We start from the raw sequence: 25210 nt of genomic DNA, 5'->3' as shown, positions 1-25210 counted from the left end.
AACAATAGCATAATCCAGTTTATATCAACTGCTAAATAAATGTTAGAAAGAAAAACAACAATGGAATTTCAGAGAAAGGAAGGGCACAATGAGTGCAGATGAGTGCAGTCAGGGAAGACTCTTGGAGGAAACAATCCTGAAGTGGAACTTGAAGGATGTGCAAGAAGTTGACAGATTTGGTGAAACAGAAAGATCAGTAAAGCTTTAGCAAGATTTCTACACAAAGGCTTAAGGGCAGAAACAGGCAGCCTGTGAAAACAGGACACTGGGTAAGGAAAAGTGACAGGTTACTTGGAAAGGGTAGCAGGGGATCAGATGAAAATTTCAAAAACATTGTTGCATCCCATTTACCCTTTACATAACCCTACAAGATAGGCATCATTATCATCTCCATGTTAGACATGGGAAAACCAAAACTCAGATGAATGGCAGGTACAAAGTCATCAAACAAGTATGTGGAAGAGCCAGGGCTTAAGCCCAGCTTCTCTGATTTCAAAGCTCCTAACTACACGCCAGTAGCGCCCCAAGCATCTGAATGAGGAAAGGAATGCTGACTGCCACAGAGCAGACACCCTGAGAGAACAGGATAAGGGAACAAATGAGAGACAAAAATGGTGCTGTAAGGAGAATCAGTTGTCCAGAGTCATGCCAAAAGTCAAGGGAGGAGAAAGCTTTGGCTGGGGATGATCAACAGTGTGTGCCACCTGCTGCAGAGAGGAAAGAGAAGGATGAAGTTAAGGCCCAGGCCTTTGGTGATTAGAGACCAGTAGTGACAGAGGGCTCAGGAAAGAAGACAGCTGGTGGAAGTGACTGGGTATAAGCAAGAGGAGACTGCAGCAAGAGGCCTCTTGTTTAAGAAGTCTTTAGGCAGAAGCAGGAGAGGAACAGGACCTCAGCCTTGAGAGACAAGCGGGTTACAGGGATAAACAAACATCATCTTCCATGCAAAGTAAGGGAACATTGGGAGGCTGGGGCTACTTGAGTCTCTGCATGACAGAGCATCTTAGGGCAGGTTACCTGAACCTCTAGAGCAGCAGTCCCCAACCCCAGGGCCATGGACCAGTACTGATCCGCATAGCAGGAGGTGAGCAGTGGGTGAGCAAGCGAAGTTTCATCTGTATTTATAGCCATTCCCTATCACTTGCATTAGCGTCTAAGCTCTGCCTCCTGTGAGAACAGCTGTGGCATTAGATTCTCATAGGAGTGCAAACCTTATTGTGAACTGCGCATGTGAGCGATTGAGGTTGTGTGCTCATTATGAAAATCTAATGCCTGATGATCTGTCACTGTCTCCCATCACCCCCAGATGGGACCATCTAGCTGCAGGAAAACAAGCTCAGAGATTCCACTGATTCTACATTACAGTGAGCTGTATAATTATTTCATTACAGATTACGAAGTAACAATGACAGAAATCAAGTGCATAATAAATGTAACCCTCTTGAATCATCCCGAAACCATCCCCCACTCCCTGGTCTGTGGAAAAATTCTTTTACATGAAACCTGTCCCTGGTGCCTAAAAGGTTGGGGACTTCTACTCTAGAGCATCCCAAGGGGAATGTTCAGAAGGCAATCAGTTGGAGCAGCAGGGAGGCACTGAACAGACTTCCATCCCTAAGGGCTTCTGGGCTGCAAAATCCATACAAATGTCAGGGGCCAAAGTCACCAGTGCAGATTTGCCATAGGGAGTTTGTCACTGAGGAGGGAGGAGAAGCTGTTTGTGGAAAGTGGCCCTCAGGGAACACAAGCATGAAGCTTTGGAGCCTGCCAGTACCAACACTGCTCACTGGCCTCCTCCACTCCTTTCCTCTCCTTCTTTGGCCAAACCACTCTTTTCTCAACTTCTCTAGGGCTAGAATCATATCATCTTCACAAGCTGTTTCTCTGAAATAGCTCAGAGACATGACAGGGACAAGGGAGTTCCTTTAACTCCCTTCACACTTGTGTAAGTGTTTTGATGTGACAGGGGATCCCACAGGAAGACTAAGAAAGAGAACAGGTGTCCCAGCTGAGACCAGTCAGGGGACTACACCATGGGACAATGGAGTGAGAGTAGCCCTGAAAGCAGAAAGAGAGTAACAGAACGTCTCAGAATGTACAGGAGGATAAGGAGTCTCTGCAGAGAGCTAGAATGACTGACTGGGAAGAATGGAAAAGGGGAGAAAGGTTTGTAATGTGTTACTAACATTGGTCACTGGCTTTAAAAAGCACACACACATATACACACATACATACACAGACACACACACACACGGACTTGAAAGTCAGGAAGAAAGGGTTGTCAGAGAGAGGGAACCAAGTATATCAGGGAGTGGGATCTTGTGCATTTGCCTCTGGTATATTTATAGACTGTAGGCTCCTCAAAAGTTGGGATCATCTCTTGTATTTCTTGTCTGCCTAAGTCATAATGGAGACTCTGCATATGGTAGGTTCTTGGTAGGTATCTGCTAATTAGTACACTGGTGACCATGATGGGAGCAATGGAACAAGATGATGGGGAGAGCAAGGGGATGATGTTGGGAGCCCCTATGGAGAAGAGTCAGCTTCTTCTGAGAACCTCTTCTGAGAACGCAGGGGAGGATGAAAGGAGGGCAGATGAGGGGCTGGTGTTGGCAGTTACTCAGGGAAGTGGTGATCTGCTTCTCTGCCATGGTGGCCAGGGGCCAAGAGCATAGGTTCCTAAAGACACAGGAATGTCTTTAGCCTCCTACGGCCACCATGCCAGGGAATTTACAGAAGAGGAAAAAAGGCTGCTGAAAAGAAAGGCCCCATGGAAGTCAGCCAGGACAAGCAGGGCAGGGTAGCTCTGCTGAGGCCCAGGGTTTGAGTTTTTGTACTTACACCCCTGGCAATGATCTGCAGTCTAGAGACAAGAACAGAAAAAGAACCGGCCTAGTGGTTGGATACGAACCCTGGGAGCCTTGCCCCTGCAAACAGATTGAAGTACCTGACCTCGAAGTCCAGGTGGGCATGGGCCCAAGGTTGCAGGTGATGGCTAATGGCACCACTGATGTGAAGAGTCTGAGCAGTGCAGGTGCAGGTAAAGAGCAAGACAGGCTCAGTGGTGATGGGGAACAGGAGAAGGCTGGATTCTCGAAGGAGCGGCATGGCAGCAGGTAGCAGGCGAGGTGTGGCCCTGCTGCTGATGGGCAACTGCTGTGAGTGGAGACAGCGCCTCAGAGTGTGGGACACAAGTGGGCAGCTGAGTTTGGCAGGCTGACCTCCAAAGACAAAGAAGAGGAGTCTGCCACTGCACTGAGATGGTGTGTTTATCCATCAGTCTGAACCACTGAATTGAAGGGCCAGGGCCAGTGCCCAGTTATCTCTGTGTTCCCACACCTAGCATGATGGTCCTGCACTCCAGGAAGTGACTGGCATTTGTTGAAAGAATGATCTCATTTGAGCTCCACAACGATCTTCTGAGGCACATAGGATTTCCTCCAATGTGCAGATGAGTCTCGGGAGAGAACTGGCTCTCCTCTAATTCTGCTCCGCGATCCGCTGCGAGGAAAAGGTGGTCCCGACAACAGATCGTCAAAGTGGTTATTAAACTCTCAATGACTCTGACTCATGGAGGGTGGAGTTTCCTTCCCCGGAAGAATTTTAAGCTGAGGCTAGATAAGCACATGCAGGGGATGATTCAGACAAGATCCTGTGGTCAGGAGATGACCTAGGGAGCTATCCAACTCCGTGGGGACAAAGACGTTATTTCCTTAGGGGTTTGTTTTATTTTTCAACAAGAGTTAAAATAATAGACTGAGCTGAACGGTGGGTGTTCCTATTTTGTTTCTGCTGTGTGAAGTACAATACAGGCAAACACTCACACACACTGGGATGTAAAAGGAATGCCACCACCCCTGCTGCCATCATCAGGTAGATCAAAAAGCCCCTCCTTAGAAAAGATCGTGAATGCAGCTGATAATGAGAACATCAGATAATCTTATCAGTGCTGCCTATAGGGGCCTAAAGGTCCTCTGCACAGTCACACACAGTAGGATGAACTCAATCTGAGGCTGGGGTGAGTCCTAAGAGAACTTACTTACCATGGAAAACACCCAGTGAGGGAAGGAGCTGCCTTTCAACAGTGGAGAGGGAGGACGGTGGGGCCACAGCAGATTAAGGACATTTGAGGAGGAATAAAGCATGAGGCCTTTTCAGCTCTCAGGAAAGAAAGTTCCAACCCACCCATTTCAGGAAAAAAAAAAAAAAAATCTTCCATGCTTGGCATCCAAAATACTCTTTATCCTCCTAGGAATAGAAACAGCTTTAGAAGAATTAGGGGAATGCTCATTTTTCTTTTTTCTTTTTTTGGGGTGTGTGTGTGTGTGTGTGTGTTTAGAAAACAGAAATGCAGAGCTTTTCATTTCCTGAAAGGCCTTTTAGGAGAGCATGTCCTTGTCCTCTCCGCCTTCCTCCGGTGAATCACCCTTCCTCTGGGCTCCCAGCACCGCTCACACACCTTCCTGGCTGTGGGAAGAAGGATGCATTTCCAGCTCTGGCCTGTGCTGTGCACGCCCGCAGGTGTTGGCAAACTGGGGGAAAACAAAGACAAATGACCAAAGAGCTCTCTCCTGAGTCAGAAGATGGTGGAACAGAAGATAGAACGATCGAAAGGATGGGTGTTCTATTTGCATCTCAGACTTCTCTTTTTTTGAGAAATTGAAAAAAATAAAAGGAGGAATTATTTAAATTCACCAACTCCAAACTGGCAATAAATGCAGGCAAGAAAGCCCTGTGTGAAGGCCAATGGGTGGCCTGGGGGCAAACAAACTCTCCCGGGGACTTCTCTGGCTGCTCATCACACAGAGCGTGGAGTTTCAAGCTCCTCCTGGGAGCCTAAGAGTGTGTGGACTCCGGCCGGGCGCGGTGGCTCACGCCTGTAATCCCAGCACTTTGGGAGGCCAAGGCGGGCGGATCACGAGGTCAGGAGATCGAGCTCATCCTGGCTAACACGGTCTCTACTAAAAATACAAAAAAATTAGCCGGTCATGGTGGCGCGAGCTTGTCATCCCAGCTACTCGGGTGGTTGAGGCAGGAGAATCGCTTGAACCTGGGAGGCAGAGGTCGCAGTGAGCTGAGATCGCACCACTGCACTCCAGCCTGGGTGACAGAGCAAGACTCCGTCTCAAACAAGCAAACAAAAAAGTGTGCGGACTCCTTTAAGACCTTTCCAGACTGCACTACCTTCTCAGGTTACATCATCCCTGGTCTTCTTTGGTTTCCTTCCTTACTCACAGAAGCCTGTTTTCCACTCTGCTTTCCTTTCCAGAGCAATTATTCTTAGCATTGACTGTGTGATACAGAATTCAGAGGAGTCCCTTACATTGAGAAGGATCCATTTCTCATTTTTTCCACCTACTGAGTTCAGACAAGATCAGAGGTTCTTAGGCCTGGCTGCACATCAGAATCACCTGGAAGCTTTAAAAATATCCTCAGGCCTCACCCAGACCTCTTTCTTCTTTTTCTTTTTTGATTTTTTTAACACTGCGTCTCACTCTTTCACCCAGGCTGGAGTGCAGGGGCGCGATCTCTGCTCACTGCAAGCTCCGCCTCCCGGGATCGTGCCATTCTCCTGCCTCAGCCTCCCGAGTAGCTGGGACTACAACTCAGACCTCTTAAACCAAAAAAAAAAAAAAAAAAGTTCCCCTCCACACAACCCCAGCATCAGGGTGTTGTTAAATTTCCCCAGGTGATTCTAATATGACTGTAAATTAGGAATCATAGGGCTCTCCATCAGATCCTCATTGATCAGTCTCTGAAGGAATTAAGCCCCTGCCTCGACAGCCACTGCAGGAAATTAGTGATGTCTCCTTAAATCAATAGTTCTCAAAATTCAGCTGAATTAAGGAGACATCACTAATTTCCTGCAGCAGCTGTCAAAAATGCAGACTCTTGTTCTTCACCACAGAGATATATTCAGTAGGTCTGGGATGGGGCCCCCATATGCGTTTTCACCACCATCCCAGGAGATGCTGGAAAAGGGGGGTGTCTATGAACCTCAACGTTGAAAAACAAATTTTTAACTCATTTTGGGGAGTGCCCTGGCTAAGCCTAATTTATTCCCATGATATTGTGAGAGGCATTATCCACAAATCGCAAGAGCTGTGAAAATGACAAGGTAGAGAACAAAATACTGTGGGTCATTTGGATCCTCCACCTATTAGATCAGCTAATATTCTGATCATGTAATGTGTGTAAGCATGGACTTCCTTCCTCAGTCCTAGGTGGAGTGTGACGTCTACTTTTGTTATACATATTCCTTTGAACATTTCACTACTCTAACACCTTCAATAACATCCTGTGACTTCCTAATTAAATGACAAACTGGCATATTCATGGGCCTCCCTGCCAAATTTCTCCAACCTCTTCTCTCAAACTTTCCTTTATATTCAACCAAAATAGGTCAATCCCCACCCTCATCCATGTCAGTTACATGGTTGTAATGTAAATACGCCCCACTTCCCTCTGCAACTGCCCCTGTCACTACTAGCTGGGGATGCCTTCACCGTTCCTCTATGCTACCTAAATCCTATCTGGGTGCCAAGGCTCTGCTCTGACCTCACAGATCCTGTACTGGGTGTTCGTCCTTTGTCTTCCAGATCCATCTCCCCTCTTCTCTGCCCTACTCTGCATCTTGGGAGGCTGACTGATTTAGATGGGAGGCTGATTGATTTAGATGGGAGGCTGACTTGTAGGAATCACATCAGCTGAGCCCTGTTGCCCTCTGGCTTCTGACTGGAGCCATCAATGGGAAGGCGGGAAGAGAGAGGGACCAGATCATATATTCCCTTGCTTCCCTGCCTGGTTGCTGTGGTTCTGGCTCTGGCTGAATTTCTCTACAGACACAGCTCTCACCAGGCTCCTGCCCTTACACCACAGGCCTAGGATGGTCACAGCTTCCTGCTGTTGCTAGTCCCTAGGTGCATCCCCATAACTGGCTGGCTCTCTTAATTCTTGTGCCTTCTGCATACATGGATTCCACAACTGTGAATCAAAAATATTCAGGGAAAAATTTAATAATACAATAAAAATAATGCAAATTAACAAGGAATGAGATCTTGTCCTGTGCAGGGACATGGATGAAGCTAGGAGCCATTATCTTCAGCAAACTAACACAGGAACAGAAAACCAAACACCGCATGCTCTCACTTATAAGTGGGAGCTGAACAATGAGAACACATGGACACAGGGAAGGGACCAATACTTACTGGGGAAGGGTGGGCTGGGGGGAGAACATTAAGGAAACAAGCTAATGCATGTGAGACTTAATACCTAGGTGATGGGTTGTCAGGCACAGCAAACCACATGGCACACATTTACCTGTGTAACAAACACACATCCTGCACATGTACCCCAGAACTTAAAAAAAAATAGAATAATGAAAAAAATAAACAAGACAGTATTACAACTCTATACATAGCATTTACATTGTACCTGGTATTATAAGTAATCTACAGATGATTTCAAGTATACGGGTAGATGTACCTAAGGTATGGCAAATACTATGCCATTTTACATAAGGGACTTGAGCATCAAGGATTTTGGTATCCACAGGGAGTCCTGGAACCAACCCCTCATAGATACCAAGAAACAACTATAGTTTCCTCATTAAACCCTGTTGGTTAGACTTTTGAGAGTGCCATCTGTTTCCAGCCAGGCCCCTGATTGATACAGCCCCAGTGAAATCTTTTCCAAGGGCCAACTCACCCAGTCCTGGGAGATATATCCACAACCAGTATTTCTGACACTCACTCTGAAAGAGTAGCATTTCTCATGCATGACCCTCTCCCACCCACCTCCATGCCAATCACAACCAAGGGCCAACCCAACCTGGCCAGCAACCAACCATATGGCTCTCTCGGGTTTTCAGTGTAAGAAACTTAGTGACTGACAACAGCCAGTGAAGGGTGTGAAGGCTCCTAGATGCACTTTGGGGACGTCAGCCAGGCTGAGCCATGGGAAAGCCAAGCTGTTTAAAAGAAAGAAGATAGAGACAGGGTAGGAAAGACTCTGTGGGACCCTTTGGTTTCTAGAAGGTTCCCAAGTCTGGTTCCTTTGAGCTCAGTGTGTATCTCTTTTCCTGTGCCTGTGAATCTACCTGTGATATCTTTCAACAGCCCTGCCCTTCACTTGAGTAAGCTTGGATAAGTGTTATGATTCATGCATCAATGAATTTGAAATATCAGAAATACTATCCTTATGAGAACCCAGTAAGGCCCTTGAGGGAATAGGGATATGAATCTTGCAAGCAATGGGACCTTCTAAACTCCAGGATTAAAACTGGGGAATAAATGAAGAGATAGGTTTTCTTTCTTTTCTTTCTTTCTTTCTTTAGCTGCAGCCTCGACCTCCCGGGATCAGGTGATCCTCCCACTCAGCCTCCCAAGAAGCTGGGATTACAAGTGGGTGCCACCATGCTCGGCTAATGTTTTGTATTTTTAGTAGAGATGGGGTTTCCCCACATCCAGGCTGGTCTGAAACTCCTGGATTCAACCAATCCACCAGCCTCGGTCTCTCAAAGTGCTGGGATTACAGGCGTGAGGCACTGCGTCCAGCTGGGATAAGTTGTCTTGATCCCACAAGTCTGGAAGCAGATCAGAGGGGCATCCCAGAGGACAAAGAGAAGAAATTTCTACCAAATTATTCTAAAGAGAAGAGGGGCAACAATAACAGCGGATAGCACAGAGCCACTGAATCCAGACTAAAAGCTGAGGGCAGTCACGAGCAAGGTGGTGACAGAGCAGGTGTGAAATGAAGGGCACTGCAGCAATAACACCCCACAGACACAGGAGCATTACACTCATCCTAGCTGTCTACAAGTCAGACACAGTCTGGGAAGCAAAGGTTACCTATTCATTCAACACGCTTAACATATATGCGCCAAGTGTTTAGGCACAATGCAAACTGCCTTTTGCAGACATTGTCTCCCTGAATCTTCCTAACTCCTCTGTAGGAGAGGGATAATTTATTAGTCCCATGCCACAGATGGGGAACTGAGCTCTGTGAGATTTGGTAGCATTTCCAAGGTCACACAGCTGATAAATGGCAGAGGTGGGACTCCTACTACAAAACCCATTTTCTTAACCACTCTGCATGTTTAATCCTTGCCCCTTAGCGGCTAATGACCTAGTCAGAGAGAGTTAAGTAAACCAGTTCTTGGTCATGATCTGCCTTCCCGATTAAGTAATAAGACACCCAAGGGCAGGGGCTGTGTCTTGTTCCAGGACGATGTCTTGGATTCCTATTTCTTGATTTAGTCCTAAGATCTCAATAAACAGTTCTGATGCTGATGAAAATGACAACACTGATGATATCAGTAGCAGCTGGATGTCTAAGGACTAATCCTTTGCAACACTATGAGTCTAGAGCTGCTGACCAGAAATGAATAAATAAATAAAAAGATAATCAAGCAAACAAATAAACAAGGTGAGCTTGTTTCCGTTACGGAAGCTCCCTGTAATTCCATGCCTGCTTCTTAAACCCCAATTCACCATTAGAGAACGAAGTCATGATAAACTCTTGTCTTTGATTGGTTGTGACCACATTTATTGTAGAAATGAATGGTTAGACTCACTGAGAGGGAACACACACACACACACACACACACACACACACACATACACACACCACTCTCCCTAGTTCCTTAGCTTCCTCTTCAACTGTGGGAGGAATTGAAAAATAGAATGGTACCCAATATTGACAGCGGTGAAAGCAAAAGCAGTAACAATCCTGGCCAATAAGCTGCCTGGGCATGGAATTGGGGTCCGAGAGACACCACTGTCAACTCAGTTATGAGTCACTCTCATCTGAAAACTAGGAAAGTCCACAGCCTGTCTCTATACAAGATTACAACCATAATAAATAGCCTTTCTCTAAAGTCAACTGGCAAAATTCACCCTTCATTTTAAAGATCTTAAAGATCATTAGAGAAGGGGACTTAACAGCCCTTAACTCTTTTCCGTAACATAATAACTCTTATTTTATATCCAGCCTAAATCCTCCTCAAGCTATTTAAGCTTAGCACTTCTTTTTTGTTTTTGTTTTTGAGACAGTCTTGCTCTGTCAGCCAGGCTGGAGTGCAGTGGCACCATCTCAGCTCACTGCAACGTCCATCTCGTGGGCTAAAGTGATTCTCCTACCTCAGCCTCCCGAGTAGCTGGGATTACAGGCATGTGCCACCACGCCCAGCTAATTTTTGTATTTTTAGTAGAGACAGGGTTTTACCATGTTGGCCAGGCTGTTCTCAAACTCCTGACCTCGGCCTCCCAAAGTGCTGGGATTACAGGCATGAACCACCATGCCTGACCACTTCTTCTTCTTTTTTTTTTTTTTTTTTAACCAGGAAAGAGCCATCTGCTTCACAATTATATGTAATAAATATAATTTGAGGTTACTAAAATTTGCCCTCGGGCAAAATAATTTCCCTTTTTTTCTCGTGGATTTTCTTCTGGGCTTTATGAAGGTAGCTCTTCTTTTTTTTTTTTTTTTTTTTTGAGACGGAATCTCGCTCTGCCGCCCATGCTGGAGTGCAGTGGCCGGATCTCGGCTCACTGCAAGCTCCACCTCCCAGGTTCACGCCATTCTCCTGCCTCAGCCTCCCGAGTAGCTGGGACTACAGGCGCCCGCCACCTCGCCCGGCTAGTTTTTTGTATTTTTTAGTAGAGACGGGGTTTCACCGTGTTAGCCAGGATGGTCTCGATCTCCTGACCTCATGATCCGCCCGTCTCGGCCTCCCAAAGTGCTGGGATTACAGGCTTGAGCCACCGCGCCCGGCCGAAGGTAGCTCTTCTTCAAGGCCTTCTAAATGTGAGGTCAAATGGCAGTAGGCTTTAGTAACAGAACACCGGATTAGAAATGTGGAGATCTGTCAGTTCTGCCGTTTACTGGCCTTGTGACTTTGGGCAGACCAGTGACTCCCTGGACCTCTGCCTCCTCTTCTTTAAGAGGAAAAGGATAATGCCCTTCTGTGCAGGAACAGGGAAGGAGAGGGAAGGCCGGATTTTTTTCAAGCCACCTGTGAGTTATATATTCTTGAAAGAAAAATGCAATGAAGCTGGACAATCGAAAATGTCTGTGGAAGAAAAAAACTTAAAATACAGAAAAATTAAAAAGGAAAATATGATGAGGTAGACTTTATATTTGAAGTCCCAAGGTCTTCTATTTCTAAGTTAAAATGCTTAATAAAACAAATTGTTTACATTTATGTGCAAACTCACCTACTAAAGGGGTTCCTACACTCTTCGGCTCCATTGACATGGTGGTTGTTTGAGGGGCTTGTGAGATGTGGCCTCCTAGAGTTCAAAGAAATGCTGAACCTTGGGAACTAGAATAAAAGTTACGAAATAGTCCATGTGTCTCTAGGTGTAATGGAAATTTGTAGAATGTTACATAAATACACACAAATTGTAAAGACTGGGTATCTTTCAGAAGTGGGAGCTTTTCTTTACACAGTTCCAAAATGTTAAAAAAAATTTTCACCATAAGCATATGTTACTTTTATAATTATAAAAAACTAAATATTGTAAATAACAACCACTACCACTGAGACAATAAAAAGGTTAGTTGAAAACTGTACGTCTAGATCTAGGCTGCTGCGCCATAATGGGAAGAGGATTGCACAGCCTGCACATTTCACTGCCACTGCTCAATCCATATTTGCCAAGTGCTTACTGTTCAACAACATTTTTTTGATCACGAACTAAGTGCTGGAATTACGCTAGACCAGGGTTTGGCAAACTCCAGCTCATGAGCCAAATCCAGCCCACCACCTGTTTTCATAAATTAAGTTTTCTTGGAACATAGCCATACTCATTCATTTATGTATTGTCTGTGGCTGTTCTGTGCTAAAATAGCATGGTTGAATAGCAGCAACAGAGACAATACGGTCCACAAAGCCCAAAATATTTACTAATTAGCCCTTCATAGAACAAGTTTGCTGTCTTCGTGTTAGACAACGAGGATTCAATGGTGAGCACCAATAGTCCTGGCCCCTGTCTTCAGGGAACTTAGAGTCTAGTTGGGTGCCACTCAATTAGTCACACAAATGAAGGTATAATTGCAACTTACTAGCAAAGAAAGGTGTGTTTGGTGCTACTAGAGAGTATCATGGGCAGTTGACCTACTTGGGAATATCATGGAAGGAAAAAAAGAAAAAAAACCCCAGCAGGTACAAAGGTCTATGATGGGAGAGAACATGGACATTTTAAAAAGAAGAAAAAAAAAAGTAGGCTGGGCATGGTGGCTCACACCTGTAACCCAGCACTTTGGAAGGCTGATACAGGAGGATCACTTGAACTCAGAAATTTGAGACCAGCCTGGGCAACATGGCAAAACCCCATCTCTACAAAAAGAAAGACACACACACACAAAAAAAAACACATAAAATTAGCCAGACATGGTGGCGGATGCCTGTGGTCTACTCGGGATGCTGAGGTGGAAGGATCGCTTGAGCCCAGGAGGCAGAGGCTGCAGTGAGCTGAGATAGTGCCACTGCACCCAAGCCTGGGCAATAAAGTGAGACTCTCTCTCAAAAAACAATAATAATAATAACCAGAAAGAAGCCAAAGTGGCCCGAGTTAAAGACCTGCAAGCTGAGTGAAACAAGATAAGGCTGGAAAGGGAAGGGGCACAGACTATGCAGGACTCTGTAGAGCATGATAAGGAGCGGTGTCCTTATCTGAAGAGCAATGGGGAGTCCTGAAGGGTTTCCAAAGAGGCCTTCAGAGTGGAGAAAGGCTAGAGGAGAACAAGGTGGAATGGGTTAACCAGTCAGGAAGCTGTCTTGCAGAGACTTAGGTAGATGATGGGAACTGGGGTCCCAGAGTTCAGATAAGTCGGTGCAGGGCTCGTATAGGATGGATGTCTGTCTATTAAGGAGCAGAACATCAACCACCCCAAACACCTCATGTCTATGAAGGAGATGTATCTGGTTCTATGATGGATACTATGGCTCTAGATACAATGGAGATATCCAAGAATGAGAATAAAAGTTTTTTATGGTTCACAAACTTGGTTTTCCTTTCCCCGTGTTTCTGCATGTCCCGAGACCATAGTGGATGCCCAATCTTTCAGAAACATCAACAGCAGCCATTTCCTTACGGGGTTCCTATTTAACCATGCATCCTGGTCCATTTAATCAACAAAGTTGACTTGGATCAATTCCTTCCCTTAGTTATAAACACTAAGATAATAGCAAGCAGATTTCCTGAAACCAATGCTGCCATCTCACAAACACAGAGAGAAGGCACATTTACCAAGCTGTGATAAAGTCGATATAGGGACAAATGCAAGAACTTGCAAAGGTGAAGGACTTTAGCTTATTAAACAGGCATAAAGGAAAAAGGAATTTTGGCACGTTGAAGGAGGTATATGTTCTGAGTTAGAGCAAAGTCCCTCCTCTTGTCCCAAAGTAGGGCTTATTGCATTACTGGGTTATTAAGTTTAAGCACCTGCTGTGCTCTGCTGGTCTTCCTTCCTGGGAGCCAAGCTGGCTGCAGAGAAGGAGCTCCTGAACAGACTAGGGCTGGATGATGGATGTGTGGTCTGCCATCCCTGCTCAAGGGGTGGAACTCTGGAGGGTGTCGTTGGCCTGGGTGCCCTCCTTCCCACCCCTAGGGACAGCTGGCATTGAGACAGGAGATGGGCTCTCCTCAGGCTCATGCACCACAACCAATCCAACAGCCTGTCTGGCAGCAATGGCTCCATACTCCCACAGATGCAAGACCCTATCCCCTACCCTTTTATCTCTGCTGCTCACTGAGGTGCAGGGGACAAAATCTGTTGCTCAACAGAGTTAACACAGTTTTTAGTAATCCATTTTTCCCAGCTCTAACCTGGTGCCTTATGAAAAATGTCTGCTTGCATAAGGATCACAGGAAGAGCTCAAGATGGATCAGTATAGAACAAGATTGTACACGGGGGCAGCAGCACCCTTAGCCCAATGCAGTACTTGCAATAACCTACCCTTCCTATAGCCACAAAGGTATACCTGGAGGTGGTGAGCCTCTGATATTTATGGGCGTGTAACTGTTAGAGCTAGAAACATACCCTCTGTAAAATCCTGGTAAATGAACATGTGAACTTTTCATTCAAGAGTATTCAATAGGAGCTCACCCAAAACATCAGCAGGTTTGTAACAGAAGCAGTCCATGTGTGCTCTGGTATCAGACAGCTCAGGTTCAAACCCCAACCCCACCTCTTCTTAGCTGTGTAAACAGGGAATAGTAGTTCAACCTCTCTGGGCCTGTTTCCTCCTCTAAGAAGGACAATAATAGTATCTATTTCCTATGGTGCTGAGGATTACAAGAAATTACATGCAAAAAAAAAAAAGCACTAGAAAAGTGCCTGCTACATGATAAGCATCCCATGAGCTTTAGACTATATTTACTTGAAGGTTAATTGAACACCTGCAGGTATCTCGCACTCAGAGTGTCCAAAACTGAGTACCTTTTCCTTCTACTGCTATATCAAGGTATAAATGATAAACAAAGAATTGTATATATTTAATGTGATGAATTAAATGTGCAATAAATATGTAATAACTCATCACATAATTAATGTGCTGAGTTTGAATGTATGCAAATACATTGCATGATACAATCACAAGAACCAAGGAAAGAGACATGTCCAACACCTCCCATACTTTCCTTGTGTCCTTTCGTTTGTTTGTTTGTTTTGTGTGTGTGTATTAAGAAAACTTAATATGAGATCTACCCTCTTAATATGAGATCTACCCTCTTAAATTTTCAAGTGCACAATATAATATCATAGACTACAGGCATTACATTGTACAGCAGACCTCTAGCACTGATTTATCCCATATAACTGAAACTTTATACCCATTGAACAACAGCTCCTCATCTTCCCCACCCCTCAGCCCCTGGTAGCCACTACAGGCTGAGCATCCCAAATCTGAAAATCCAAAATCCAATATGTTCCAAAATCCAAAGCTCTTTGGGTACTGACATGACACTCAAAGGAAATGCTCATTAAAGCATTTCAGATTTCAGATTTCCAAATTTGGGATGTTCAGCCACTAATTCCAAAATCAAAAAAAATCCCCAAACTGAAATACTTCTGGTCCCAAGCATTTCAGATTATGGATACTCAACCAGTATTATATTCTTGCTCATATGAACAAAAGTGAGTTCTTGATACAGCCCCAAAACAGCTCCTCCTTTTGTATCCTTGTCTTATTCAAGGCAACTACATTCTTCTAATCATTCAGGCCCAAACGCCTGGAGTCATCTCTTCCCTTTCTCTCACTCCAAAGACTATGAGCTCTTTCTTCACAATATATCCAGAATATAGAGTGCTACCACCTTGATCCAAGATACTACCATCTCTTGTCAGATCACTGAAACCTCCTAACTGGTTTCTCTGCTTCTGCCCTTAACACCATAAGTCTATTCTCAATGCAGCAGCCAAAATGGTCCCACTTAAATGTAAGCCAGATCACATCGAAGCTCTCTGCTCAGAAACCTGCACAATTGCTTCCCACTTCACACACAGTAAAACCCCAATATTTTACAAATAGCTCAGAAGAATCTAAACGATCTGCCCTCTTCTTCCCCATTTCTCTGACCTCATCTCCTGCTACTCTCTTCATTTACCCTTCTCTAGCCAAATCAGCCTCTTAGTTCTTCCTCAACACACTCATGCCTCCGGGCCTTTGCAATTACTATTCCCTTTACCCAGAACGTTTTCCCCCTAGATGTCTGCATAATTGGCTTTCTTATTTCTTTCTTGTCTGTACCCGAAAGTCATCTCATCAGTGATCTCTTCCCTGGATGAAAACCTTGTTTTAAACTTCATCTTTTCCTTGATATCTCACAGCCTCCTTCCTTGCTTTTTCTCCTTAACACTTATCACTATCTAATATGTCTTTTTTTTTTTTTGAGACAGGGTCTTACTGTCCCCCAGACTGGAGTGCAGTGGCATGATCTCAACTCACCACAGTCTCTACCTCCCAGGCCCAAATGATCCTCCCACCTCAGCCTCCATGAGTAGCTGGGACTACAGGTGCATGCCAGCACAACTGGCTAATTTTTGTATTTTTTGTAGAGATGAGGTTTTGCCATGTTGCCCAGGCTGATCTCGAACTCTTAGGCTCAAATGATCAGACCGCCTTGGCCTCCCAGAGTACTGGGATTACAGGTGTGAGCCACTGCGCTTGGTGCTATGTCTTTTATTTATGTATTTTATAATCTATATTCTCTATTAGATATAAACCCTATAAGAGTAGGTGTTTTTGTGTGTTTGGTTCACTGCTCTCTTTTCAGGGCTTAGAATAGTGCCTGACACATAGCAGATGCTCAATAAAGATTTGTTGACTAAAATGAATTGACAGAGGGCTCAGGGCTTTCTTAAAAGATTAGGTGTCCCTGCCAACTGGAAGTCAATACAAACACAAGACCAACCAGCCCTTAAAGTATAAGTCAACTGAAACATGTAATTACATTTACATTTTCAAATAATATTTCAGCCATCTACTATTCTACAAAGTAAAATGTACCCATATTTCCAGCTTTGATTAAAAATATAAAATACCCTTACTTGACCTTTTGATTGAGCCACACTTCTGTCCAGCAGTAGGTCAATGAAGCATAACTGGAACACTAAACGGTGCTTCTATTCTTGGTTCAGCCTATGAGTCAGTTTCTTTTTTATTTCTCCTTCCTTTCTGTGGCCAAATAGATATATCGACAGTCAATTAATTATTGCCATGATAGATGTCGAGTTCCATGAAACTGAAAGGGTAAGTCACCACTCAGAAGATATAACATGCATCTTGAAGGAGGAAATTTGAAAAAAAAAAAAAAAAAAGCTTTCTTGACTAACAGTAATTCCAGAGGACAGACAAGGTAACTGAAAGCAAATGCTACTGGCAAATAAGAGGATTTACTTTCTCGAATTTTCACTTTCAGAGCTGAGAGTTTAAAAGGAAGGTAAATTTTATGCCCAAAGAGTAAAATCTCAATTCCCCAAGGAAAGCTCCATTCAATCACTATGAATCACCAGTAACGGAGCTAACAGAAATCTGAAGCTGGCATTTACAGAATGGTATGTTAGTAGTGAAGCCATAAACCATTCAAAGAACTGGATTAAAAATAAAATAACGAGTCTAGTCAGCCAGTTTGGATTCTGGAGAGAAAACACTAACATTTAAGTTAGAAAACAGTGTGATAGAGAAGAAAGAGAGTTAAGAGCTTTGGATTTTGGGTAGTAAGCTCCAGTCTGGGCTTTGCCATCTAGAAGCTGTGTGACCTTTGATAAGTTACTTAACCACTCTGAACCTCAGTTTCCTAAACTATAAAACACAGGTCATAATTCCTAGAGTTGTTATAGAGATTAAACTATAAAACACAGGTCATAATTCCTAGAGTTGTTATAGAGATGAGATGAGTTAGATTGTGAAGACCTTTGACATGGTAAGCAATCAATAAATGATAGTTCCTTGCCTAGATTGTCCAGATATAAATCTAAACTGAAAGAATAGTGTAGGGAATTGTCACCACTGGACTGCTTCAGAACGAATGTCCCTGAAATATTCTGCCAACATAGGTAAGTACCTTAACTTGATCCTGAAAGTGGCCTGCAAAACAAAAGGAAACACTAAATCCAAAGATGAAGAAAAAGCCAGAACGGAAAAATCCAACAAACGATAGCATGTGTGGGCCCTGTTTTGTGGTGTGCATCACAGTAAGGAAGAAATTGTGAGTGACTGCTTTTGGAACCATCCCCTGGGTCGGGCATTTCCCAGTCTTATCCAGGCTCAGCACAATAGACTGCAATGCCATTGCTCACTGTTTTGTCACAACACACTTCTTGGTTTCCCAGGACAGAGAGGGTGGAGATGTCTTTGGTACCTATTTGGTTTGTTTTTGCTTTTAATCACTCAAATCCACCCTCCATCCATTCATTCAATTTTCCATACATTTCATCACTCATCATGCATTTATGAAGCATCTACTATATGAATGTGGACATATACTGAGCATTTGAGAAGATACATGTATAGCTATTTTACATTTAGGAGAGATTTGTAGAACTATAGGTGTCACCTGTCTAATCCAACATTCCATTTGTATGTGTGTGTGTGTGTGTGTGTTTGTGTGCGTGCGCACGCCTAACACCTACTGAAGTAATACCTTATATACATATTAATATTTACTAAGAGTTTACCATATTCCAGGTACCATGCCACAGGCTCTCATGTGTTATCTTGTTTATTTGTTACAACCTCTCTGTAAACACTGTTACGACCTTTAATGAACAGATCCAAAAAAGAGGGCTGGAAGAATTTCAGGTCACATAGCTTGTAAATGGAAGAGCAGGGATCTGAATTAAGTCTCTTAATTAAGGAGTAAGAATCAGGATTGTCCTGTTCACCGCATTCCATACACAGAGATTTAAGTGTATAATGATCTACATATCTGTTCTCTGACACAATGAAAAGAAGGCTGAGGTTGGAACAAATTGAACAATATTTCTATTTCAGGTTGTAAAAGCCATGGATGGAAATTAAAAATCAAGGACTTAATCAAGGTTCTAACTTGAGACAACCGTTCATATGCATTTACTAAGATCTGAAATATGACCTCACTGTGCCCTCCAGAAAAATGTTTTTGTAGTTAACCAGAATATCCCCTTCATTCCACAGTCACTGACACTTGAGCAACCTTTATGCAGCCAAATAAGTGCTCCCACTTGTCCTATGACTGTCAGAAAATAGAAGTGGAGTAGAAATTAGAATTCTCACATAAAAGATGAGAATTAAAGTCCTAAAACCATTAATGCAGTGGATCCATTGTGAGATCAAAGAATCTCCATGGTGTATCAGAAGAGTACTCAGTAATGAGTTCAAAAATAAGCTGTGTGACCTTAAACACCTCAGTTAACCTCTCTGAGCCAGTTTCCTCATTTCTACAATGAAGAAGATAATATCTACCTCACAGTATTTTTGTAAGATTGAACAAATATACACTATTATTACTGAATATATAAATTATATATTATATGATGTATATTATACAATTAATGTGTAAAATATATAATAAATATTATATAATTTATATATTCAGTTTCTTCCATGTTTATAAAATGACAGAGCTTTGTATGTTGGCTTCTGGCATAAATCAGCAATGCACTTTGAAACCTTATATAGTCAGTTACTTCCACGTTTATAAAATAATAAAGCTTTATACGTTGGCTTCTGGCATAAATCAGCAATGCACTTTAGAAAGGCATCATTGGTATCTTAGCTAAAAATTTTTCCATTAAGTGGAAAGGAGTCGACAAACTAAAAGGTTTGAGGCTTCCTGCACTAAACCAGAATCCAGTTCTCAGGTTTCTGGAGTCTTGACTAGAACCCCTCCATATCATCTCCTTTAGGCAGGGCAGAGATCAAAATCATTTGGGATAGTTTCAAAGGCCAAAGCTAAGATTGATGAAGTGGCTTCAGAGCAGGGTTCCAGCACTGCACAGGGACCACGTTCGTAACAGCAGTTGCTGGACAGCCAGGGGGCAAGCTTCTGAAACAGGAAGCACCCCACGGAGAAAACTCAAGCAGAAATCTCACCTGCTGCTGCCTGATTGATCCTCCCAACCTCAAAGCATTTTATTCAACACTTACCACGTGCTTTCTATAAGCTGGGCACTAGGAAAAGAATGAGTAAGATGCAGTCACCATTCCTCAAGGGCTCAAGTTGGGGAGACAGAAACATAAGCAGATAATTATAAAACAACATGGTAAGTATGAAAATAGAAAAATTGTAAGAGCACTGAAGGGGTGGACCTAACTCAGGAGGTGGATACAATTTAGGTGGGGAACTCTTTCTGGAGGAGGTGACACCTCAGCAGAGTCTTAAAGGATGGAGTAAGAGCAGGAAGTGAAGGATAAGATGGGGTCTGTGTAGAAAGAGAATTTGGGCAAAGGGAATCAGCATGAGCTAAGAAACAGACATCACAAACAGTCTGGTTTATGAGAGGAACTCCAGGCAGCTGGATAATGCTAGAACATAAAATATGAGGGTGGGGCATGGTGAGAAACCAGACTGGAGCAGGAGACAGGAGCTAGGCTATGGAGGGCCTATAAACTGCATTCTGCAGTGTGAACTTTGTCCTGTAGGGGTTGGGCAGGCAACACTTTACAGATTTTAAGCACCAGAGTGACTAAGTTTCTGTGATCTTTGACTTAGGAGATTGTTTTCAGAGAGAAACTGCAGTGTGGCCTCAAAAGCTACTGAACTGGGCTTTGGGAACTCAGTGTCACTGCTGCCCTGCCTGACTCATCACTGGAGGCAAGCACTGAGTTCCTTTGGTCTCCTGCCCCTTCCTCCCGTGTGCAGGGCCTCTTGGCAACACTGGCCTCACAAAAAAGTGATGTGGGCACAAGGAGACTCAGCATTAGAAAGTGCTTGGAAGCAGCCAACGGTACACATTGAGCCCTGAGCATCTTTCTGCAGTGGGGATCTTGGCAAGGAGGCAAGGCCTCAGGGAGTAGGCAGCAGCGGGGCAGGTTTGCTGCAGTGCACTGCAGGCCCAGCTGTACGTCGCACCTCCTCCTCCCTCCGTCTCTCCCAATACTTTCCGGATCCTGGCTGATTTGACTTGGGGTTGAGTGGGTGGGTGTGGGAGGCCATCCACCTTGCAGGGAAAAGCATCCTGCAGTGCTCAGCCACAGTGACCATTCTGACCTCTCAGCACAGTAAAAGCTCAGGCCCCTTGTACTTTTCAGAACCACTGTACATCTTACCTCTCAAGCTGCCATTTGTAACTATTTCTGCCCTCCCTTCCCATCTTCTTTAATCTCCACAGTCCCCTTCCTCATTATCCCACCCACGGAATCCATGTTACCTGGTTCCCTTTACTTCTTTCTGGCAAACTATGCTCCTTTATGACTCACTCCTTCCCTAGCTGCATAAATGGCTCTGCCTCCCTAAGTCTTCCTTGATGGCTCCTCCCCACCTGATCCCTCCCTTCCGTGATTCCCTTTTATTCTGAGCAACTGAGTACATTAATCTATTTGTATTAGTTTACCTGTTTCAACTTCTTCATGCACAAATCCCTGAATCTGCCATGCCTTTCTCACTCATGATGTCTGTTCCCTCTGCTTGAAATGTCCTCTTCTTTGCCTCCCTTCTAAACTCTGCCTTATCTTTCCACACAAAGCACAAATGTCATCCTCACCCTAAGGCTTGCTTCCACCACCTCAAAGACAGATTAAATCTAATAGAACTTTGTTCACCTTTATTAAATTATGGTTTTTTTGCCCGTGTCATAGCAACAGCTAGTACTCATGTGTCACACACCTGAGAACTTTGTATATAGTAACTCATTAAATCTCACACCACCCTATGCTATTATCTCCAATTTAACCTGCCCAAATTCATAGCTAGTCAGCGGAGCAACTAGGATTTGAACCCACATAGCATGGCTCTAATCAAATGCTACACCGCCTCTCCACCCAGAAAACTCCACCTGCAGATCAGGTAGCCTTTGTTTCAGATCGGCACTCAGATCTCTTGGTATCCCAAATGTCTGGCACACAGCAGGAGATCACTAAATGTGTTCTGAATTTAACTGAAATTTGTTTAGCATGCATTCCCATGATTTCCTCAGACGTATGTTCTATCTCCCCAAGCTATCCATGAGATCAAGGGGAAAGGACTAGGTCATTTGTTCTCTTCACAGGTACACAATCACAATGCAAGACAAGAGGTGGGCAACACCCTGTGAGCTCTAGGGGTACAGCTGGAGGAAAACTAATTTTGGATTTAAATGGATCTTGTGTGTGCAATTGACAACATCTTTTTCACATACCTGATCTCAACAGGTGTTATCAACAGTTGAGGTAAGTGGAAGGATGTGAGGAAGATAAGAAAACTAGGTGCAGATTGTTTGAGACGGGGCCAAGACCTCAGAGCTAGAAATATCTCAATGAGATTACAATCCACAGGCTCTGAATAAAGCACCTGAAAGCCAGCCTCCTGTCCACTGGTGTGGTCCTGGGCAGCTGTGGTCCTCAGGAAAGGGAGAGCGTTGGGTCAGCTCCTTCCCCAGCAGCCTGGACAGGGGTGGGAGGCTGGTGAGAGGGAAAGGGGAGCCTGGCAGGGTGTTCTAGAGAGGAGATCAACTGAGCAGAGGTAAGTCAGGATGTGTTAAGAGCAAGAAAGCAGGTTCGGAAGACTCTGAGGGCTTCTCAAGTGTTTGTTCACCTTTACCAGATGGGACAGAACACCATGAGAGGTGACGTGATTTCCTAGTGGTATGATAATATAGATATCAAGAGTCAGGAAAAACTGGCTTATCTTTCCATCAGTTGGAGGTAGTCATTGTTTCCCTATCATTTGTAACTACCCCATTGCGTTTCTAAAAATCTGTATCTTTATTTTATTGTTCTAATTCAACACAACCACAGATCGAATTTACTCAATGCTGTGTGTAGAGGAAGGATTTTCAGGCTAGGATGAGCTCTGCAGTACAGAAGCTTTACTTAGTAGAAAAGACAGTGAATTTCTAGACAAAAGACCTGCCCCATCTTATTAACTGGGTGGTCTTCCGCAAGTCTCTTCGACCCCCTGGGTTAATCTCCTCTTCTGTAAAATGGGGATGAAAATGCCCACCTACCCACCTCCAAATGAGTGCTATGACAATAACTTGCACGAAGGCCTGTGAGCGCCCAGCGTAGGCTTTCTGCGAATCTGAACGGTCTCAAGGGTCTCCGTCTCACGCTCTTCACTATTCAGGAATGAAACACTGCGGATGTCTGCTCAGAAATGTAGGGAGAACCTCCTCCCACAGAGGACCTCCCGCCCCTGCAACTCATGAAGTGAAGTGAAGGCTCGCAGATCGCCAGGCTCTTATTGTAGCCTCGACAGAGGGCGAGGCAGGCTAAACTCCGGGGACGCAACGGGGTAGATCTGGAACCCGGGTTTCTTGGCCCAGGGCATCGAAGGCGTAGGGATTGCTGTTCCCGGCCCGGCCCCTCGGGGTAGCTGCAAAGCGCCCCTGGGGGCAAGTCCAGCGGCACGGTCCCCGGCTCGGGAACCACTTCGCTTACCTGCGGCTCCACCAACCATCGCTGCTCGGCGCCGCCGGGCGCAGGGCGCGGGGCCCGGAACGCGGAGTACACAGGGATGCGGTCCTGAGTGCTGTAGAGGGTGGCGAAGCGCTCAGCGCCCTCCGCGCGCTGACAGATCTTCACGTGGGAATCGGTCGCCAGCCCCGCAGGCGGGGTCCCGGCGTAGAAGAACTTGTCACATTCGCCAAAGCCGGCTTCCTCCTCGCCCACGAGCCGGCCTTCCAGCAGCCTAGCCAGGGCGAGGAGGCTGCCCAGCGCGAACCAGCGCGCGGTGCCCATGGCGGCCTCTGCGAGCGCGGCGGGGCCGAGCGGCTGGGCTGCCGCGGCGCGAGCTCTGCGGGCTGGGCGGTGAGCGCGCGACGCAGCCTAGCAGGGTAGGGAAGGGAAGTCGGAACCCAGGCGCGGCGCTCTGCGGAGCCGGGCGGGGCGACCCGGGCGGCGGGGGCGGATCCGCGTCCGGAGGCCGCGCCTCCCTCCCTGAAGATGGCTGCAGAGGCCCAGGGCCGGGCCCCGCGTTGCTGACAACGTCCCCTGGGCTGCGCCCGGGACTGGAGGAGCGGATCACCTGCCGCCGCGCCGCCTGGTCTCAGCAGTCTGCGGGGACGCGCGCTGCCAAGAGTGGAGAATCCAAATGGGGCAGGCCTAGTCCCGGGACTGGGAAGAGATAGTGGCATGGACTGGGCGCCAAGAAGCTTGCTGATCGCGCGCGCCCCACGGCAGCCCTGGGGATGCAGAGGGGTGGCGTGAGATGCTTACGGAGCTGCGGCTGGTTTGGAGTGGATGGGCAGAGTTCCCCCTCTGAAATCTTATGAAGATCCTTCTCCCACTCTCCACCGAAGTGCTCAACGGCCAGCACACGCATACAATTTTCTTGCAGTATTTTGTTTTGTTTTGGGGCTCACCAGAAACTCAGAGAGTAAAGAAATACTGTTAAAGGAAGTTCCTAAACTAGGCAGACAGGTACAACCCTGTGTGGTTTTCTCGGTGCAAGGGTTAGAAACAAAACCGATACCAAGCAAGGAAGGAGGCCAGCCAACGTCACTGGTCAACAGGTTGGCCAATTCTTTCCTTTATTTATCCCTCTGAATGCCTAGGTGCCAGCCTGAGATAGGCACTGGATTACCACAGGGGTAAACAAGAACAGGGCCCCTGCGGTCACAAAGACAGCCTAGTGGGAAAGCTTGTCACTCACCGAGGAAACATGCTATTAAAGGGATAACTAAAAACTGAACACAGATCTGTGAGACCCTGACAGCTACAGGGGTTCCGGATGTAATCCGGGAAGGTTTGCCTGAAGAAATGGCATCCGAGCTGAGACCTGAAGGATGACATTAGGCAAGGAGGAAAACCATGTGCTGAGTGGTCTCCCACAGAAAGGAACATGATGTATTGGAGGAATTTAAGGAAAGCTAGTGTGGGTAAAGAGCAGAGACCTGCGTGGGGATGATGGGAAGTGGAGCTAAAGGAGGAGGCAAGGGTCATATTACTTAGGGTATTACAGGCCAGAGGCCTTCAAACACTTTTTGAGAAGGCCCATAATGAGAAAAGTTTCATGAAATAATTCTTATGCTTATGATTGGCATTACAATTTCATATTTATGTTCTACTTCACTGTTTTTAAAAAGTGCTGGTATTGACCCACTGAATTGTTTCTATGAGCCACTAATGGTTCATGACCTGCAGTTTGCAGAAAAATATTATAAATCATGTTGAGAATTTTCATCTTTTAAAGGTGGTGACTCTATCCTTTTCGCTCTCAGGGAGAAACTGGTAGATTGAAGTGGCCCAGAATAAATGGGTGGCTCACACCTGTAACCCCAGCACTTTGGGAGGCTGAGGCAGGCGAATCACCTGAGATCAGGAGTTTGAGACCAGCCTGCCCAACATGGTGAAACCTTTCTCTACTAAAAACACAAAAAATTAGCTGGGTGTAGTGGCAGGCCCCTGTAATCCCAGCTGCTCGGGTGGCTGAGTCAGGAGAATAGCTTGCACCCGGGAAGCGGAGGTTGCAGTGAGCTGAGATCACGCCACGGCACTCCAGCCTGGACAACAGAGCCAGACTCTGTCTCAAAAAAAAAAAAAGAAAAAAGAAAAAGAAAAACACCCCACAATTGCCACAATCCACAT

At 45.3% G+C, this 25210-nt stretch overlaps 1 protein-coding gene and 1 long non-coding RNA gene across 2 annotated transcripts in view; both read right to left on the bottom strand.

The window, feature by feature from the left end:
- Positions 1-23719, bottom strand: part of ENDOD1 (endonuclease domain containing 1) — a 44734-nt gene extending 21015 nt beyond the window's left edge. Inside the window, exon 1 of the mRNA XM_008020595.3 lies at positions 23063-23719. Coding sequence (XP_008018786.3) covers positions 23063-23362 — 300 coding nt within the window. The 5' untranslated portion in view covers positions 23363-23719. The remainder of the gene's footprint in view (positions 1-23062) is intronic.
- On the bottom strand, positions 4222-17439 carry LOC140712729 (uncharacterized). The gene is made up of 2 exons (XR_012094441.1): positions 11217-17439; positions 4222-4532 (listed from the first exon to the last, which is right to left on the bottom strand). It is a non-coding gene; the product is annotated as an uncharacterized lncRNA (long non-coding RNA).
- Positions 23720-25210: the final 1491 nt, after the last annotated feature.

This window comes from Chlorocebus sabaeus, chromosome 1, assembly GCF_047675955.1.
Source record: "Chlorocebus sabaeus isolate Y175 chromosome 1, mChlSab1.0.hap1, whole genome shotgun sequence".
Taxonomy (NCBI): domain Eukaryota; kingdom Metazoa; phylum Chordata; class Mammalia; order Primates; family Cercopithecidae; genus Chlorocebus; species Chlorocebus sabaeus.
Note: the sequence above shows the minus strand (reverse complement) of the source record. Positions and strands in the feature narration are given on the sequence as shown.